Source organism: Cricetulus griseus (assembly GCF_003668045.3).
Source record: "Cricetulus griseus strain 17A/GY chromosome 1 unlocalized genomic scaffold, alternate assembly CriGri-PICRH-1.0 chr1_1, whole genome shotgun sequence".
Lineage (NCBI taxonomy): Eukaryota > Metazoa > Chordata > Mammalia > Rodentia > Cricetidae > Cricetulus > Cricetulus griseus.
The window spans coordinates 10,710,909-10,731,635 of record NW_023276807.1 but is presented as its reverse complement, the minus strand read 5'-3'; the positions used below and the strand labels follow the sequence as shown (position 1 = coordinate 10,731,635).

The 20,727-nt window shown below is 43.8% G+C and overlaps 1 protein-coding gene and 1 long non-coding RNA gene across 4 annotated transcripts in view; one reads left to right on the top strand and one right to left on the bottom strand.

Moving 5' to 3' along the window:
* The window catches only part of Mgat4a (alpha-1,3-mannosyl-glycoprotein 4-beta-N-acetylglucosaminyltransferase A), a 91,388-nt gene that overhangs the window by 48,311 nt on the left and 22,350 nt on the right, over nucleotides 1-20,727 (bottom strand). For both annotated transcript variants that reach the window (XM_027386832.2, XM_027386833.2), the window contains one exon: nucleotides 1,081-1,248. In XM_027386832.2, coding sequence (XP_027242633.1) covers nucleotides 1,081-1,248 — 168 coding nt within the window. The remainder of the gene's footprint in view (nucleotides 1-1,080; nucleotides 1,249-20,727) is intronic.
* On the top strand, nucleotides 13,304-19,734 carry LOC103159933. 2 transcript variants are annotated; one of them, XR_003479447.2, is made up of 3 exons: nucleotides 13,306-13,365; nucleotides 14,323-14,728; nucleotides 17,358-19,734. It is a non-coding gene; the product is annotated as an uncharacterized LOC103159933 (long non-coding RNA). The 2 variants fall into 2 exon arrangements; XR_003479448.2 differs by lacking the exon at nucleotides 14,323-14,728 and having other exon boundaries at nucleotides 13,304-13,365.

Below are 20,727 nucleotides of genomic sequence, written 5' to 3'. Positions count from 1 at the left end.
CAACTGTAGCATTCTGTAATTGTAAATGATACAGTGACAAAACACACACACACACACACACACACACACACACACACACACACACACACACACACACGTCCTCAGGAGAGGGAGAAACACAAAACTTTGAAAACCAGGTCAGGTGTTGATATCAAGATGTAAGGCATCCCTGGCTGGCTGAGTACATGAAGCCGAATCTAAAATACCAGTCTGGAATGGCACCGGGACCTGGCACAGACACTGAACAACTGGATTATCCGAAGCAGAAGGCATAGCCAGAGAGAAGCGGTGCTCCTCAGACTCCCAGAGTCCCCAGGAGAGGATCAGATCCTTCCCAGGAATCACTGTAAGCCAGGTTTCTTCCTTATTATCATACAGATGCAAGAGCAGCTCATGGATTTCCTCAGAGGCCACATAAGGCCAAACACTGGTTATACCATAAGTATACTGAAATGAAAGTTAAAATCGATTTTTTGTTTTTAAAACATTTATTGAGGGGGTGGGGAAGCAGCGGACAGTGTGGGACCTGGGGACTGAACCCAGGGACTGAACCCAGGGCTTGGCATCAAGCTTTCTTTGACTACTGAATCATCTTGCCAGCCCAAAAGTTAAAATTTAACCTCATTATGAATGCTTTCAAAAGATACACTATTACCGATGAAATGTACACAACTGAAATCTAACAGTATTTTGTCGAAATCAAATTTGTCAAAATCAAATTCAGCAATTAACAAAAATGCATTTGGGCTGGAGAGATGGCTCAGAGGTTAAGAGCACCGACTGCTCTTCCAGAGGTCCTGAGTTCAATTCCCAGCAACCACATGGTGGCTCACAACCATCCGTTATGAGATCTGGTGCCCTCTTCTGGTGTGCAGATATACATGGAAGCAGAATGTTGTATACATAATAAATAAATAAAATCTTTTAAAAAATGCATTTATAATTCACCAGAATAGCAAATTTTGTGATTTTTTTTTTCTTTCTGAAAAGGGTAACACATGCTGACCGGCAAACTGTTCACAGAATTCTCCAGTCACACACTCCATAAAAACTCTTGAATGTATACTACTTTTAAGGTACCTGAAAATGTAGTCAATGCAGTGTTACTTCCGTTAGTTGCTGCTCCTGCACGGCGAAACTGTTGGACAATGGCATTCAACTCAGAAGAGCGCTGAGATATCCTATGTTCAGCTATTCGAAGGCGTTCTTTTAAAGCAAGAAATTCTTGTTGATAAGCAATTAGTTTTTCTAGAAGCAAACAAAAAAATCATTAGTATGATTTGTCTTTTAGTATATGTCTTTAGAAATACTAATAACATACTTCTACAGTCTAAGTAGGCTAGGCACGAACCCTGGAGGACAACCTACTACTGCCATTTACTAACCCATATCATTTCTAACCATGCTCTAAAAATGCTTGTCCTTCTACCCACAGATAAGTAGAGTTCTCACTCCTCATCAAAGAAGCTTTTTTGTCAACAGAAGGAAAACTATTACAGATCCACAACTCATCAAAATGCAAATGACCACGTGGCCTAGCTCCAACTGATAGAACTACAATTCAACATCTAAGGCTCAAGAAAAAATCACAGAAGGGGGCTGGGAGGGGGGTCAGAACTATCCTAAGGGCCAGAGGATCAGAGAGCCTGCTGCCAATGTGTTCTAGACATGACAAGGAGGCTTGCACCCATGAAATCTCAACAATAAGGTTGTCTAAATGAGACCTAGATAGAGAAACCACCAGTTAACATGTCAGTGTGTATGGGAGAGATTTTTGCAAGGCCCCACACCCCTAGATACCTAACTATATAGGCAGTCAATGGCTAGTGAGGGAGAGAGAATCAGTTTTCTGCAGGGATGAGCGCCATGATAGGTTAGCCAATCCCAAATGGTCAGCCCTAAGTACATGTAAGTAGGAGTGCATGTACTCCTTGTGCTCACACGGAAACACTAGGGGAACCAGGAATGTTAAACACACAGGGCTAGCTCTTCAAAGCGAGAGATATATAACCTGTTTTCAGCCCAGAAGCTTCGAGCAGATGTGGTTAATTGTCAGAAGCCAGCCTTGGTTAGATCCAAAGTCCTTATTTACACCAGCCTGGTGACCCCTTAGGTTCCTGGACCTGGCCTACGAAGCAATTAACACCTATTCCTTCCCCCACTTCCTTAGGTTAGTGCTTGAGATAAACGGGAGATTCCGGATACCTGCCCTGGCCTGAGAGCAATTAACACTCATTCCTCCCCCCCCCCACCTCCTCTTTCTCTGCTTCCTCCTTTCTCTATAAAAACCCCTTGTAATAATCAATAAATGGAGACCTTGACAAAAGAAAAACCATGCTTGGTCTTGCTTCTCTTTTCCACCCATTATTTTCAGGCTTGATCTACCTTGGACTCACCGGAGCCCCGAGGGACGGGGCAGGTGGCGCCCAAACATGCGGTTCGAGGTACGGATTGGATTCTTCCCCGAACGGAGACCCCCCCACCCAAGGAAACCTCAGTAGTGCACACGGACTAGGAAGTTCTGCTCTCCGGATTGCGAAGGACTCTGGTCTGGGAAAAGTTCTCACCGCTCATGAGTGACTGATTCCCTGGTAAGTCCCCCCTCATTCCGTTCGATAATAATGGGCCAAAAATTGTCTAAGGAAGTCAAATTCATTAGGGATTTTAAGACTTCTTTTCGGGAAAGAGGAGTTTGAGTAAAATGTAACTTGAGTCAGTTTTTCACCTTTTTGTCAAGAACATGTCCATAGGTCATTTTAGAAAGCCCGGACATTCATCCCCTAACTTGGAAAAAGGTCAGAGAAGGACCTTAATATATTGCTCATAGAAAAGGGACCTGAGGCAGTTCCATCACAGACTTTTAGTTACGGGCCTTGAGCCTCATTCCCCTAAAAACCTTGAAAATTACCCTGTCTTTAGTTCAAACCCCAAACCAGAAACAGATAGTAGAAGTCTAGACTGCTCAAGTACAGGAGATTTTTAGAGTTTAAAAGTTTTAAAAGGATCCTTCCTGCTTACAAAAGCCACCACCATGATGCAGCATTTCGAGTTGTGCAGGGGCTTGGGAAGACATAAATGCGGCCTCAAATACACGAAGGCCCTGGGAGATATCTAGGAATGTAATGGACAACAGAAAACTCCGCACCTACTAAGGGGCAGCTGGATAGTAAAGAATATACAGGACCAATGATCAACAGGGAGAGAGAGTTAATAAGTACCTAGATGGAGTGAGCCTTCACCTCCTTCCTTCATTTTAAACTGGAAATACAGAAAGGCAAATACTCAATGGTAAAATTCAACAAGAGCTAAGAGAATCAGAAATTTTAGCGAAATTGCTTACAGGAGATAAAAAATTTACATGTTTCCTTGGATCAGAGAGAGTGGCTCAGGGGAACATAGCAGGATACATGTGCCAATACCATTCAACCAGCTCTAGGAACTAAAAATGGCTTGTGTCCAGTATGGACCAACAGCAATTTTTACCCAGAGGCTGATAGGGAATATTGCTGTAGAAGCCTCACCCCTAGGAAATTGAAAGCGGGTAACCAAGGCCTGCCAGTCAGGAGGAGGATATTTGTTATAGAGAGCAGGCAGGGACCTAGGGAGTTAGTTTAGAATTGATTTCTAGGCCTGTATGGACATTATACAAAAAAGTTAGAGACACAGTTGTTAAAACTTTGATTGTGAAACAGCTAGCTTATGAGAATGCTGGTACTGCATGCCAGACCTCGTTAAGGCCTCACAGGAAGAGGACTGACATAGGCAAGTTCATTAAGAATTTTTCTGACATGGACCTAGCTTACACTCAGGGATTAGCGATGGTGGCTCCCTTACAGGAAATTCAGTTAAAAATAAGTTATTCCAACACAGAAAGCAAGGCATAGGGAGGAAGAAATGCACAGAGCCTTCTAGAGTCCCAACAAAAGAGAAAATAAGGGATCAGGCTTGTGCCCAAAATACAGCCGTAGATTTTTCAGCGGCCCTCAGCCAGTGACTTGATGCCACCTCGTGCAGGCGTCTGCAGCAGGCTAGACAAAATGGCTGATGGGGCGTCAGACAGCCTGCCTCCCCATGGTAACTTACAGCCTTGGGAGATGCCACCATGGCTGATGGCTAGTCAATGTATATAAATGCTATTGACACAGCCAGACAGAAACTGGTTTTGAGACTTATAGAGAAGAAAGGGCAACATATTTAAGCTTAGAATTGTTCAAATTTTGGATGCTCATATTTCAAGGATTGACTATCGCTACTATATTAGAAATTTCAATTAGGGATTTTTCTTTTCAACAAGCTGATCATAACCTAGGCAAAAGGAGAAATGTGAGACGTATGCAAGTTATGAATGAACAGTGTGGCCACACCTGGATGCGTGATGTGATTGTGAATTTATGAATGCGGATGAATGGAAATGCCTAAATTGCCTTGGATATGATTAGAGATATTTACCTTGCCTCGGATATTGTTTAAAAAATATCAAAATCACTTTAATATGGTCAAAAAGAGCATCCAGTCAGTCAGTCAATGCCTTAACAGGAAAAAATTATGATTTAAGCCCTAGGAGATAGTCAATTAAAAAGTTAGCAAAAGCCTATAGCATTAGCTTAGAGACATGAGGAATCTATGGATGATTCTGTAAAATTTGGCAGATGAGAGGATACAGGTCTTACTAAATTTTTATGGTTCAAAAAGGAAAATCTAGAAAATAAAAGTTGATACATGATTTTAAAAAAAAGTTTATGAGAAACCTCAGGAGAGAGCCATCCTGTTAGATTCACAGCTTGAATATGTCTTTGCAAATGCAATTAGGCCAGATAAACTAAGATGCAAATGAGGTCTTATCAGCTTGTCAGCTTCGAAGATTAGATTAAAAAAGGCTACTCAGAAACTTTAAATAAATCTGAAAAATTGTTAAGGACATATGTTGTATTCTAAAGAAATTAAGGCTTAATAGACAGCAATTGAAAAAGATAGTTTAAAATCTTCAAATGAGTTTTTTAGAAATTGTTATAAAATATTCATTGGTTAAGTATTTTTTGGGGGACATCTAATGATGATTTAAATCCTTTAAGTAAGATTCTATAAAGAAGTAGGGGAAGGAATAGGTGTTAATTGCTTCTCAGGCCGGTTCCTGGAACCTAAGGGGTCGCCAGGCTTGTGTAAATAAGGACTTTGGATCTAACCAAGGCTGGCTTCTGACAGTTAATATAGCCTGGTGACCTTTCTATGTGTCTGTACCATATCAAATCCTCCCCTAGACCCTGTCTTAAGCTTGTCTGCCTCTGTCAATCTGTAACATGCTACTCTCCCCCAACGCCCCACCCTTCGTTATGATGAGCTGATTTTCTCAGTTAATCTATAGAACCCATCTTTATGGAATATCTCACTTATCCTTTACAAAGAGTTTTGATGTAGTCATGTCTTCAGCTTTGTTATGTACACAGGATTGAGTTCATTATCATATTTGGAAGCTTTTTTCCAAATGTGTGTGGTAAATATGCTTAAAATAAATGATTTGAGGTCAGACTCAAAGTTTGCACCAACACCAGCTACTGAGTCAAGATGAACCAAACGGCCATCTTACCTCTTTCAGACCATGACTCTACTGGTCATCATGGTCACAGAGAACCCTGTACATGTATAGATGAGCAACATGAGACAGACTCAACAGGCTGTATATCTATACATATAAACATGTATATAACATATGTAGCAATAATAATTAAAGAAGAGGTCATGAATTTGAGAAGGAGTTGGGGAAGACACAGGAGCCATTGGAGGAAGGCAGTAGAGGGGTAAAAGGGATATAAATACAATACTCATGTATGAAATTTACAAAAAAAATTTTAAGATTTTTTTATTTATTATGTATACAATGTTCTGCCTGCAGGCCAGAAGAGGGCACCAGATCTCATTATAGATGGTTGTGAACCACCATGTAGCTGCTGGGAATTGAACTCAGGACCTCTGGAAGAACAGTCAGTGCTCTTAACCTCTGAGCCATCTCTCCAGCCCCCTCGGGGGAAAAAAAATTCTTAATTAAAAAATTTTCTGTACAAATGCTTTCAAAATTTAAAGCATATTTCCAAAAATAAACATAACTGCAAGAACAGATATATAATTAAAGTCCGTATTTTCCAAGAAAATACTGCACTAGAACTAAAAATCAAAGCAGGTCCTCACTTGTTGGACAACATAATCCCTACTAGCTTAGTAACCATAAGAATGTGAGGACTCTACAGAGCTATACAGTGAAGCCCTGTCTGGAGGGGGAAGGGGGGGTATCACCCACACACCCGGTAAAGCTGGTGAAACCCTGTAAAAGCACTGCTCCACTGCCCCTCTTTCAGGTACACACAGTAAACTCTTCAGAAGTACAGGCGGCAGGGTGATTAACGAGCACAATGCTCCCTTCCCCCCACTTTCCTGATGCTGAGAAGCAAAGCCACATAAGCTGCCATACCCACCCCCCACAAACTTGCTGTAGAAAGGACAGAAATCAGCAGGTACTGTGACCAGGAGAAGCTTTTAAGGACGTTCAGGGTGCTACTATGTCCCATTTACTGATGCAGGTGACACAGTTTAATGAAATCCCATACTCTACATTCCTGGCATCGGCACTTTGCTGTGTAAATTTGCAAGAAAACTACTGCTAAGATACCATTCATAAATCCAAAAGCCGAAAAAGCGTGGTGGTGGTGGAAGTGAGGTCCCAGCTTCTCAGAAGCTGGAGGGTCACTAGAGACCAGGAATCTAAGACCAACCTGGCCACAGAGCAAGACCCCAGGTCAGAAACAGAGAGCCATGATCAATAACATTGTAACAATTATCACAGGAGACAAGGTTGGCTGGGGGGGGGGGCATAGAAATCACCTCTTACTCCTGAACGGGAAGGCCCAGTCCTGTAAAACAATTCTCCCCTAAACTAAATAACAACCTCAGGTCTACGCTTTGCAAAATGACAACTGGGGAAGGAGGCTTTATGTATTCTAAAATTTATCTACGAGAAGAACACCTTTTAAAACATCTAGAAAATACTATGGGGAGTGCGGTCTGAGATCAGATCCTACCCTAAGGGGGCAGGAAACAAGTGCGGGGCCCACTGCGCCCCACTCCCCACAGTCTGAAGACTGTCAACAGGCAAACGGCCACAGCAGCAGTGAGTGAGCCAGTGAGCTGGTGAGTGAGCAGCCCAGTGTTCCTCTCCTTGAGACCCAGGCAGTGCCAGCACACTGGTTTTTGAATATCACTTGCCACAAAAACAAAAAACAAATAAACAAACAAAAACATCCCAAAAAACTTAGAACTCACTGGAGAAAAAAATAACTTCAAAGGAATAATATTTGAAGACAAAAAGGTAGCCAGTGGCATGGCTCAGTGGATAAAGGCACTTGCTCCTCAAGCCTAGAGACCCAAGTTCAAGACCCAGACTCCATTTAATGGCGAAAGGACAACTCCACAAAGTTGTCCATGGGCAAGCTGGCCTCCACACTGCCCACACAATAATTTTTTTTTTAGAAGGACTCATATTTACATATTCATGACCCCATTCCCTCAACCTCCCATCCTCCCATGTTCCCCCACCAACCCCCCAACCCACCCCTCAGCCCCACCCCAGTGATAGTGAGGCCCTCCACGGGGGACCGTCGAAGTCTGTCGCATCATTTGGGGCATGGCCTAGGCCCTATTTTTGTGTGTGTATCTGGGCTGCAATAGTGTCCCTCCATAGGGAATGGGCTCCCAAAGTCCATTTGTGCTCTAAGCATAAACACTGGCTCCACTCAACAATAAATTTTTTAAAAATTTTTTGAAAGACAAGATGACAGGGCATTGTCAGAAGGACACAAAGCTATATAAGGGACTCTTGCTAGCTACATTAGGACAATTTAAATAACAAAACTAAACTACGGATGGTAATAGATTATAATAACCCATTGAATAAAATTGGAATCAGTGAGTTCATACCAACTATAGAGGAGAACCTCTCAGATGAGGAGCAGAGTATCTTACAGCAGAACACCAGTTACTATTCTGCAACCATCACAGCAGTAACTGATTCAGGCAAGAAACAAACAAGGATGCTGTAACCACCAGGTGCAAAATCTGGTAAGGAATGAGGTATTTACATCATCCCAAAGTATCTCCTCACCAAGTACTTATTTTACACAGGAACAAATGCTAATTTTAGAGTAGGGAAACCTGGCAGACATTCCTTATATTAAGGGAGTGGCCAAAGTTCACATCAGCAATAACAGGGCCAAGACTAGCACCTCCTGCAGAGATGCACCAAGAACACTCGGGGCTCATTGCTCGGTGCTCCTGCCAAGACCTCGTGATCTCAATCTAATCTGAAGGAAACAGCAGACCCTACGGAATTGAGACAATGTATGAAACACATAGCATGTACTTCAAATGATGCGGAAGGTCACCGAAGGCAAAGGCTATGGAAACACCCAAGACTAAAGGACTGGAGTCTGGAAGCATCACATAATCCTGGATGGAGCCTGAGTGAGAGTAAAGGCGACAGAACTAAACTGGTATCAGGATCACTGTCAGAAAACACAGAAGAGACTAACGGGGGCGGGGGTGTGACTCGTGCTTTTGGGAAGTCAGTGGGGAAAGTCACACTATAGCTTCTGACATGGGTGCCTTCTCAGTCCAGGTGGGCCTCATCCTAGTTCTCCACAACCTTCACTTCTGAATCTACCCTTCCACATTAAAAAGTTCCCTACTCTGAGCACAGAGCAACATTACATTCCCATCTAGAAGGCCAAGAGCTTTCGAGAAGTTTCTATAACAGTCTTAGAATTTTTCCAAATTATATTTTCCAAGAATTTAATTCAAACTTTAATATACACAAAAAACTCCTCCATTTTCAGCATCTGTAGCAAAATTCCTGAATGTGCTTTGTTTTCCATCATCTGCATTCTGCAGGGGGCCATGGCAGGGACCTGGGGGATTGTCCATTCCCGTGGACACGTGAATCTGCTTACTATTTTGTTCCCATTAGAGATGGAATCTAAGTGTAAAACCTCCAAAATAAATTGTTGATGTTTGATCCTTTTGTGAAAATGCCAATTTTCATATGATTTGATAATTTGAAATAACACTTTCAGGCTCACTGTAAGAAAAAAAATGCAACATTATGAATGCATAAAAATAGAACAGAAATGTAAAACTTTTAATCAATGGAGCATTCTAATTAAGATATGGGGTTTACTATTGAATTTTGTGAACGTTAAAACTAACAAAAATGACATACACTTTTTTGGGATTTTTTTTTTTTTTTTGCTTGTTTTGTTTTTGCTTTTTTTTTTTTTTTTAAGAGGTTAAGATTTATCAAACTATAAAATTCTGGTTGGAAAGAATGTTGATTAACTTTCTTTGTTCCTGAATAATGAAATAAAAGGAGGAGGCCAGGACTACTCCTAAAGTATGGAGAAGATTTTTATTGTACATACAGGGGAGAAAGCAGGCAAAGGGAAGTGTCCAGGCTGAGCATGACCAGCAGATTAAACCAGACCATAAGAGGAGAGAGAGGGAGGGAGAGCAAGAGAGGAGCCACAGACCAAGAGACACAGCCTGGGCCAAAGGACCAGCATCACCAAATGGCTGAGTTATATAGGGATCAAGCTGAGCAAAGGGAAGGGAAAGGGGAAGCCCCACCACCCCCCAAGGGGGAAATCAGGGTAGGGGGCGGGGTGAGAAGTGCTGGGAGGAGCTACAGGTTCTTGGTGAGGCTTGTCATGGGTTTGATTCCTAACAGTCCCTCTGTCCTTTAGGGTTAACTTGCACTCTTTCACAGAGGGAGGGAAAAAAACTTTTGCACACACACACACACACACACAGACACACACAGACACACACAGACACACACACACACACACACACACACACACACACCTCAGTAACACCATTCTATAGCCTACAGACTTACTTTTCAGGAATCCACTATCTTTGAAAGGTATTATATTTTACGTCATTTAAAAAACAACTCACATAAGGAAGCAGGAAGGTTGTGTAGGGGGAAGAATAAAGGAGAGCAAAATAAGAGATAACATCAGAGAGGGAGCCAGAGAGGGAGGTTTAAAGAGAAATCAGGCCCTAGGGAAATGTCCAGAGATCTACAAGATGACACCAACTAACCATCTAAGCAACAGTGGAGAGGCTACCTTAAATGCCCTCCCCTGATAATGAGATTGATGACTAACTTATATACCATCCTAGAGTCTTCATCCAGCAGATGAAGTAGAAGTAGAAGCAGATACCCACAGCTAAACATTGAATTGAACTGGAATCCAGTTGCAGAGAAGGCAGAGTGAAGAGCAAAGGGGTCAAGACCACGCTAGTGAAACCCACAGACACAGCTGACCTGAACAAGAGGGAGCTCTTGGCCCCCAGACTGATCACTGGGAAACCAGCATGGGACTGATCCAGACCCCATAAATGTGGGTGTCAGTGAGGAGACCTCAGAAACGGCCTCTTGTAGTAGATCAGTACTTATCCCTAACGTAGGAATGGACTTTGGGATCCCATTTCACATAGAGGGATACTCCCTCAGCCTAGACAAATGGGGGAGGGCCTATGCCCTATCCCAAAGGATATGACAGACTCTGAAGACCCCCCCCCAAGCCCTCACTCTCCCTGGGGTGCAGAAATGGTATGGGATAGGTAGGGTGTTAGTGGGGGGCAGGGGAGGAGGGGAGGGAGAGGGAATGGGGATTGACATGTAAAACAATCTTGTTCCTAATTTAAATTAAAAAATTTAATAAAATAAAAAAAGATCTGCACAAGATAAAAATTCACATTGGTAGTTCTTATACAACCAACTTAAAACTGAAAGTTAAGACTCTGGAAGACATTGGAGGTAATTTCTCACTTACAAAGCTCTAAAATATGCTGAGAGAATGGGGGAGAAAGCATAGGAAGAAGGAAGAGAAAGGGGGAAAAAAGAGAGAAGAGGAGAGGAGGAGGGGGAACAAAGAATAAAGAAACCCCAGCTTCCAAAACCCACTGTACGCAGAACTGCAAGCAACACTTGTGGAGAGAATAAATGGGTATTTAGCAGGCCCTTGGAAGCCACTTTCTCCAAAGACTCCTCACTTAGGCCCACAAATCAATAGAAGCAAGATGAAAACCCTGATACCCTACATCTGTCTCCTCTGGTCAGAATCCAGTTTAACTCCACCTAGGTGTGTTGATCACTTAAGGAAGGTCTGTTTAAAAACAGTGATGCCTAAAGTATCTGCTTTCTCTTCAAGACTGAAGGCACAAAGATAAATTGTCATTGTCCTAACCCTGTAGTCACTTTTGGATTCCAGGAACTACATAACTGGCAGAACAGGCCAACCTAGAAGAAGGTCATTATCCAAACAGCATGTCCAAGCCCTGGAGTAAGAGTAAATCAGATTGCCCAATTTGAGCGATAACAGTACTAACTACTTCAGACACCTCAAAGGACAGGATCTGCAGCAAAATCAGACCACATCTTGACCAGAGCTGTGTAACTGTCAATGCTGTAGCTCCCAGTCCACTCCTCTATTTAAACCTAAAGCCCATGTCAGGACCCTGGAAATGACCGTAGGGGGTCCCTGGACCCCTTTATCTCTTTCTCTTCCCAATCCGGGCACTCAGGACATTTTTGTTTCTACTTTTTGCCCTTATCTCTTTTCCTGGAATGTCTGGCCAAGCCTAGACTGGTAGGGCTGCAGAAGTTCTCAGTTTTACCCTTAGAAGTTCAGTTGCAAACAGCCAATTCCTACCCAGAACAGACAGGCAATGGCCATCAACAATGTCTCCATTTCCTCAGCTTCAACCTCCACATATAATAGCTGAAAGGGTTGTTAAAACCATAAATGCTGCTTCTGTAGGTTCGAGGCAGGACCTGAATGAGACCCGGTTTCTCGGAAGAGGCCAACACTATCCTTGGAGGCAGAGCCAAGAAGCCCAGAGCTTATGCAGTTCTCTCCCCAAGCTCCTTCTTCCTCTCCTTCCAGTTACCCTTCCACCTAAAAGGATTGGGGGAGGGGGGCTGAAAGTAACTGGCACACATCTATTTCAAGGGTGTCTTCCAAGGGCTCTGCAGAATTACCCTGAAGGACACATCACATAAACAGGGACTCTGAAAAGGCCCCTCCGTGCTCTTAAGGGCATGTGATCATACACTTTTTAAACTTAACGAAAGCAACAAGATTAACTCAATTCTGATTTATCTATACTCACAGAACGAGCCCTTACTAGCAAGTGCATGACAAGAAAGGTTCTGGAACACGACCACTGTCTCTCTCTACCCTTAGGTAGCATCATCATTAATAGGGTGATTCAAAACAGCATCAGGTACAGGCTTAGTAAGTCGCTGCTGCATAGAGCTAGGAGACTCATTTCCTTGGAAATACATCTTAATCTAAACAGATTTGCTCAATTCCCTTGGGGGAAGGAGCAATATCTTTTTCTAATTTCATTATAAGGACCTAAATCCCATTATCATAGTGAAATATGGGGGGGGGGAATGGTTACATAACTTAAGAAGGTACTCATTTTAGTAGACTCAGCTTCTAAAAAATAAAATAAAAGGATATTGACAGTGCTGGGCTGGAGAGATGGCTTCAGTGGTTAAGAGCACAGAGATCATGGGTTCAATTCCCAGCACCCACATAACGGCTCACAATCATCTGTTACAGCAGCCTTAGTGGATCCGATGCCCTCTCCTGGCCTCTGTAGGCCCTGCATACACATGGTGCGCACACACCTGCAGGCAAAACACCCACATACAGAGAGAATAAAAATAAAGGTTAAAAAACACTTTTTAATGTGGACAGTGACTTTGGTCGGTCTTGCTCTTCAAACTTCAATAACCATGAAGAACGTGAAGTGAAAGTTAGCAGACGGTACAAACATCTCTCCTCAACTAGTACTTAAACTTACTGGCATGCATTGTTGCTGTCTGAAGTGTTTTTGTTCTTTTGGCTTTTTGAGGGGCCTGCCACCCAGCTCCCACATAAATCATATACAGAGTCTTAGTGGTACTTACGAATGCCCAGCCTTAGCTTGTTGCTAGTCAGCTTTTCTTAAATTAACCCATCTACCTTCTGCCTCTGTCATGGGGAATGTACTTCTGTGTATGTTCATCTTATTGATTGTTGAATAAAGTACCATTTGGCCAATGAGTCAAAAAGTTAGGCGGGACTAGGAGTCAAGGAGGATTCTGGGAAATGTAGTAAAGAAGTGGTGATCCAGGCAGGAAGTGACATAGCAAGCAGACTCATATATAAACAAGGGCAGGAAGGAAGTGGGCCCCTTCTCTCTTCCTCCAGAGTCACCATGTGATCCCGGATGAGGACACCAATGGAAGGCATCCTAAATAAGGTAAGTCTTATAAAATATATAGATTTATGGTAATTAAGACTGAGCTTGGCTGGGCGTTAGTGGCCAAGCTAACTTGGCCTTTAACCCCAGCACTCGGGAGGTAGAGGCAGGCAGATCTCTGTGGTCTCCAGAGTGAGTGCCAGGATAGGCTCCAAAGCTACACAGAGAAACCCTGTCTCGAAAAACCAAAAAGACTGAGCTAACATGAGAAATCCTAGTCATTGGCCAAGCAGCATTTGTACCTAATATAAGTCTCTGTGTATTATTTGGGGCCCTAACTCCGAGGGCAGAACTCAGACGGTTGGCGGAAAGCACCCACATGGCGGTAGGGCTCGGGTGGCTTTTGGCGGTAACACCTCTGGGCTTTTACCTTCCTCACTCTGCATATCTTACTTTCCTTCTCACTCCATGGCTGGCTGGGTGGCTGGGTAGCTTGCCCCTGATGTCCTCTCTCGTTCTTTTGCTGCTCTCCTGTTTCCTTATTTCTCCTTCTGTTTATTCTCTCTGCCTGCCAGCCCCACCTATCCTTGCTCTTGCCTCACTATTGGCTGCTCGGCTCTTTATCAGACCACCAGGTGTTTTAGATAGGCACAGTAATACAGCTTCACAGAGTTAAACAAATGCAGCATAAACAAAAGTCACACACACCTTAAAACAATATTCTACCCTACAGTGTTTCCTATAAGTTGCTTTTATTCTTAAAGAAAAATCAAACACATTTTGTATCTCCAAAAGAGACAATGTCTTGTACTTTCCTGTGAAGAATTCTCCAAGACAGAGAGTGTTCCATTTTACATCAGAGCAATGGTTCTCACCTTCCCCAGTGTTGCCACCCTTTAATACAGTTCCTTATGTGGTGGTGACTCCAGCCATAGCATTTCATTGCTCCGTGTCTGTAATTTTGCTGCTGTTATGAACTGTAGTATCTGATATGCAGGGGGTCTCTCTCCCCCACAGGTTGAGAATTGCTGCATTAGAACCATCGTCATCTAAAAAGATTAGGACCATCTTAATCTAAAGAGCCAAATACAACTAACCACGCCCAGTTTGTTTTCCGTTGCTGTGGAAAAACACCAAAAGGAACCAGGGGAGGCAAGGGTTTTATCTGGATTACAGGTTACAGTCCCTCATCCAGGGAAACTGAGGCAGGAACATGGACATGAGAACTAAAGCAGAGACCACAAGGGATGCTACTTTTCCTGCTGCTCACTGGTTTGAGTCCCCTGTTCCTGGTTCAACCTGTTTTCTTCTACAATAAGGGATGACCTGCCCAAGTGACACCACCCACTGCAATCAGCAATCAAGGAAATTCACCACAGATATGTCCTGTGGGCCAACCTGCTGGAGGCCATTCAACTCCCAGGTGTGTCAAAGTTAACAAGACTGCCCAGCACACTCCCTGACACACACTACTGTCTTGTTGACCATCCTAGGAAGGGATGGCTATTCCTTTATGTTCTTCTTCCTCACTGATTTCCACCCTCTCCTAGTAGTCTTCTGTCTATTATTTACTCAGGAGCCCAGGTGGGCCCTGAACTCATAATCTCCCTCCCTCAGCTTCTGAGTGAACTGCTAGAATTATAGGTGTGTGCCAACACATGAGCAGGCTCCCCATACTTTCCTCCTCCCATCAGATGGCTGTTGTTACTGTAGTTCTAGGGATTGAATTCAGGACTTTGTGCATCCTAGGCAAGTGCTCTGCTACCCAACTACAGCCCCAGCTCCATTGGGATGGCTGGCTTGCCAGCCCCTGACCACCAGACCAAAGCCACAGTAGGTTTTTACAAAACCAATCAGAGGTTCCAGGCTGAAGACCACTCACCTTAATGAGGGGTAGGCTACAGACACTCTGCTGCCTTATGGATCAGACCCCAGGAAAACACCAAAGGCCTAGGACTAAAACAGGACCCACAAATGAGCATCGGGCAGAGGCGACTGTGACAGCCCAAGCTGTGAGTTATCAAAGAGGCAAATGCAGATACAATCCCATTTGTCACGCTGTCTGGGTGAGGGTGCAGGCCATCATTGCCTGTACTTTATTCCATTCTAGTCCCTTTAACTTCTTTCAGTAAGCCCCCACTTCATAATATATGTGTGATAGTCATAAAGACACAGTCTCAGAATATGAATTTTCAGTTGAAGAATTTTCCCTGAAGAATTTTTCTCTACATCAAGATGTCTCTAATAGACACACTTTCTATACTTGCTGTGTACCACAAAAAGCCAGGTGTTACATACACACACACACACACAATTCTCTGGGAAGCAAGAGGCACAAAGAGCAAAGTCCTCGGGAGCCAAGGAACAACATAATGATGTCTCTAAATTCTCTTTTAACTGTCTGTTCTGGACAAGGACTGGAAAAGTCAGCAACCCGGGGGGCATGAGCAGGTGCACACAAAAAAGCAACAACAACAACAAAAAGTACACAGGGCTGGTGAGATGGCTCAGCAGTTAACACAGAAGACCAGAGTTCAGTGCCCAGCATCTATGTCAGGTGGCTCACAACCACCTATAACTCCAGCTCCAAGGAATCTGATACAGGTGTGATGGATGGATGGAAGGAAGGAAGGAAGGAAGGAAGGAAGGAAGGAAGGAAGGAAGGAAGGAAGGAAGGAAGGAAGACGTTGGGCTCACTACAGCCTAAGGACCATGGATGAGGTAACCAAGCCATACATAAAGCTTCAAGATAAATACTATTCTACTCTAGTCACACACATACACACACACACACACACACACACACACACACACACACACACACACACACACACACACACCTCAAGAAAAACCCTGATCCCATCCCCACCATGTCAGCCACAGCCAAGTCTAAACCTCCACTCTTTCCAACTGTCACAAGGTCCTGGCCACGTGAACACAATGGATGTATTTTATACTGAGTGTCTAGGGCTTTAACCCTACTCCAGCAGTAAGATCTCCCCAGTAGGGGTCACCTTCACTCCAGCAGTAATATCCCCAATGAGGGGTCAATGGAGACCACACAGAAGGACAACAGACCACTTCTTCCAGTCAGGGAGTGTCCACAGAGACCTTCTGGAGAAGTGCCCACTCATCTGTACACCAGACCCTCCCTGCTTGGTATCAAAAGTCATGTGGGGATCCTAGACTTCACACCCACCCCAACCCTCCCTGGCAATAACGACCCTGGGTACAGCTCTCAGAAACCCCTTCCGTCTCATTCATCAGGGGCTGGAGCTACACCTTAGTGTTTGGTTTCAAATCGGGCACAATTGGCTAAGCAAGGTGCTTATTAAAATATCAAGGCGGACTCTGGCCACCAGGTTCTCCCAGCATCCCTCAGTCCATATCTGCTTCAAGATCCTCCTGGCTGTCAAACTCCACCCAGTACCCTAATCTTCCCCAGCCCAAGGACCAGGCTGGGCTGCCCCTCCCGAAGCAACTCTTTTCCTATATAATCTAGCCATCTTGGCTACTTGGGTCCTTTTTCACCCTTGGCCTCTTGGTCCCTTGGCCCTCCCTCCTCCCATCACAAGCCGCCTGAGTTCCGCCCACCGCATTAGGGCCCCAAATAACACACAGAGACTTACATTAGGTACAATGCTGGTGGCCAAGGACTAGGATTTCTTATCTGCTATCTCTGTCTTAAGTATCAACCATAATTATTAGTCTATATATTACATTTTGAGAGTCACTTGTCCAGAAAACTGATGTAGCTTCCCTTGGCTGGCACTTTAAAATCCTCATGCATTTGCATCCTATTAAGCAAGAGTGACCAGTCCCCCTCGTGTTTATGTGTGCTTTCCCACTAAGGCTGAAGACGACAAGGCACTTTTATCCAGACATTCATTGTCCAGTGGGCCCACAGATGGACAATTACTCCTATCTCCAACATCTAATTGGCAGCCTTTCTGAAGTAGCACCAAAAAGACAGTTAGCTAATGTTCTATAATAACCCAATGTTCTCAATTTAGTCTCTCCTAATATGTCAGCCATGAATAATTTCCTTTCAGAGTTAAGAATACATCCAGAGTGGATTCCAGACAACCTCGAGCACAGCACAAGCCTAAACAGCTTTCCAACCTGGAAAAATTCGATTAGGAGACTGTTTTAGGAAATGGCTGCCAGCCAACTAAGCTGAAGAGAAAATAATGCCATTCCCAGTCCAAGGGACCCAACTGTCAACTTTAATACATAAACAAGACAGGCTGCCGGCCAACTTGGCAGAGGGGAGGTCCGTACTCCAGCCCCTCTTTAAGGCTTGCTTTAAAATTAGGTCCTTATTTATAATGCCTAATGACCGCTTTCACTTAAGAGCAGCAGCGTGGCAAAAGCACTGCCGAGCCATGATTTCATGTGCAGGTGTTTCAGAGCTTGAGGAATCAATCCTGAGGGAAGGCTGCACATCATAGCACCTGATGAGACAGGGTGCCTGACTTCTGGCATAAAGTCGTGAGGCAGCCCACAAATCCTCTCCCCAAGCAAGTAACTGCAGAGCTGCTTAAGAGTCAAAAACAGCCATTTCAGTAACTCTGGAAATAAACCAGAGACAGTCAACAGACTGACAAGTGTTTATTCATAAAAAAAAAAAAAAAAAAAAAAAAAAAAAGGCCTGGATTTGGGTTCTAAAGAACAGCACAAATTCTCACTTTCTTGCCAGGAGCTGCTCCAGTCCTTCCCCAGTTCTGTCCTATCAGACGGTCAGCAAAGGGTGGGGCAGGCCTTGGAAACCAACTTCCCTGATCACACAAAGGGCCAACTGACCCTGGATATGGCCAGTGCACTCAGCAATCTATACAGCTGGATAAAGACTTGCCCCAGGCTACTGTTCTATTTGGAGTGTGCAATGAACTGGCAGATCATCCAGCTACTCAACAGAGTCCCAGGAAGATGCCCTTGGCCCTGTGAGGCTTAAAATGTTCTTTACAAATCCCAGGTTGGCTGGAGGCTATAAGCTTGCACAGCAAGACACCAGAGCCAGTCTAAGCTGCTCACACATACCTGGCCAATAGAACCTGTGCACACAGAGAAGAATAAAAGAAGCAGCCAGAGGAAATCCATGCTGGGACAGATGGGAAAACAGCCCAGAGTACGGCCGTCCACTTGGCTTCACAGCTGAGAATGTCTTACAGTGAAGACAACTGTCTTCACCCAGTATGGAGCTGAACCCTACACTATGTGGACACCAGCATGGGTAAAACCCCTCCAGGAAGGCATAAGCTTAACTAGAAAGGCAAACTAAACCCCAGCTGCAGAGAAACCACAGTGGGCAGGGGTTCAGTCCAATCCAGGTACTAAAATGAGCTAACAAAACAACCAGCACCAGCACCTTCAGGGATCCTGGCTGCATCAATGTATATTGTAGTCAATAACATTCATTAGATTAGTAGAGGAAAAAAAAAAAGTGTGACCTGAGTCAGCAAAACAGCTCTGTTGGTAAAGCACTTGCTGCTAAGCCTGACAATCTGAGTTCGATTCCCGAGACTTACACGGTGGAAAGAAAGGTGTTCTCTGAACTTCACAGGCATGCCTTGGCATGTGCACACACCCCAAATGAAGAAATGTGAGAACGATAAAATAAAATTTCAGTGTAAACTAACCTGGGGCTGGAGCAGTAAGAAGCAATCAATAGAAATGGTTTCCGAGGGCTACAAGTTTTTGGATTTAGTGAACAAAGATTCAAAACAGCTACTCTGGCCAGGCAGTGGTGGTGCACGCCTTTAATCCCAGGTGGATTTCTATGAGTTCGAGGCCAGCCTGGTCTAGAGCGAGTGACAGGATAGGCTCCAAAGCTACACAGAGAAACCCTGTCTCGAAAAACAAAAAAACAGCTACTCTAAATATGCTTCAAAAACTAAACAAAACTATGTTTAAAGAATGAAAGGCAAGTGCAACAAGGCTGACTCAAAAGAGAGGAGAAATGAAGAGGAAGAAAAAAATGAGAAAAAATGGAAAACTCACTACAGATGATCAACCACAGATTTCAGACAGCAGACAGACAGCGGAGCCAATGACACAGATCAGCCAGTAAAAACCAACCAACCAACCTAAAGAGCAGGAGGGAAAACAGATCAAAGGAACTGAACGCTGAACTGAACCCAATGTGCGCTAGCACCAACTGTGGCCAGAAGAGAAATGATGGCAGAAAGGGAGGGGGTGAGGGAAGGGGAGGTGGAGGAAAGGTAGGACAGAGAGAGGAAATAAACACATGAATTTTTTTAAAGCAACAGAACTCTACAAGGTAGGAACACAAGGACATTTCCTTAACCTAATAAAAAAAGAAAATGCATTACAAAAGCCCTGTGGTTGACCCCACATCTTCACTAAGGTCAGAACCATTTAACACTATATTAGAGGTCCTCGATAGTGTAATAAAAAAAAAAAAAAAAAGGAAGGCAGAGAGGGAGGGAAGAAGAGAGGAGGAGGAAGGAAGGAAGGAAGGAAGGAAGGCTACAGATTGTGAAGGAAGACAAGTTTTCTTTGCTGGTGCCCTGTTTATGTAGAAAATCCCAAAGAAAAGAGAGCAGCAAGATCTCCAGGAACTAATACACAATTTGGACAAGGCTGCGGGATATAGGTGAATATATAAGTGACTACACCGACTTAGGGGAGTTGTGCAGCTGGGGCAACTGCATTCTTGTGTAACAGCAATAACAACCAGACTTTTTAAAAGATGGTATTGTAAGCAGATGCAGAAACCCACAACTAACCAATGAGCCAAGCTCCTGGAGTACGATACGAAGTGAGGGAGGAGTGATAATATGAACAAAGGAGTCAAGACCATGATGGGAAAATCCACAGAATCAGCTGGCTGAGCTCGTGAGAGATCACTGACTCAGGTCTGACAAATGGGGAACCTACATAAGACCCAACTAGACTCCCTTAATGTAGGTGACAATGGTGAGACTGGGACAATATATGAGGCCACTGGCAGATGGTTCAAGATCTAACTCTAATGCACAAACTGACTTAGTGGAGCCCATTCTATATAAAGAGATACCATACCCAGCCTAGACACAAGGGTGTGAGGGTAGAGAGGTGCCTTGGACCTGCCTCAACGAGATGATGGGACAGACTTAGTAAACTTCCTAGGGGAGGCCTTACCCTCTCCATGAAGCAGATGGGAGGAAGGGGGAGTGGAGGGCTTGGGAGGGAAGAAGGGAGGAGGAACTGGGGATTGGAATGTAAAAAAATAAATTAAAATGAACAAAAAGAAAAAAGAAGATGATAGTGTTTACATTAACACACCCCCCCCAAAAAAAAAAACAGATATAAACCTAACAGGTATGTATGGAAAACTTCAAATTTATGCTAACAAAGATGTAAATAATCTGGCATTTCATGGTTCTTCCCAACTAACTCTGTACAAAAATATTAAGAAAA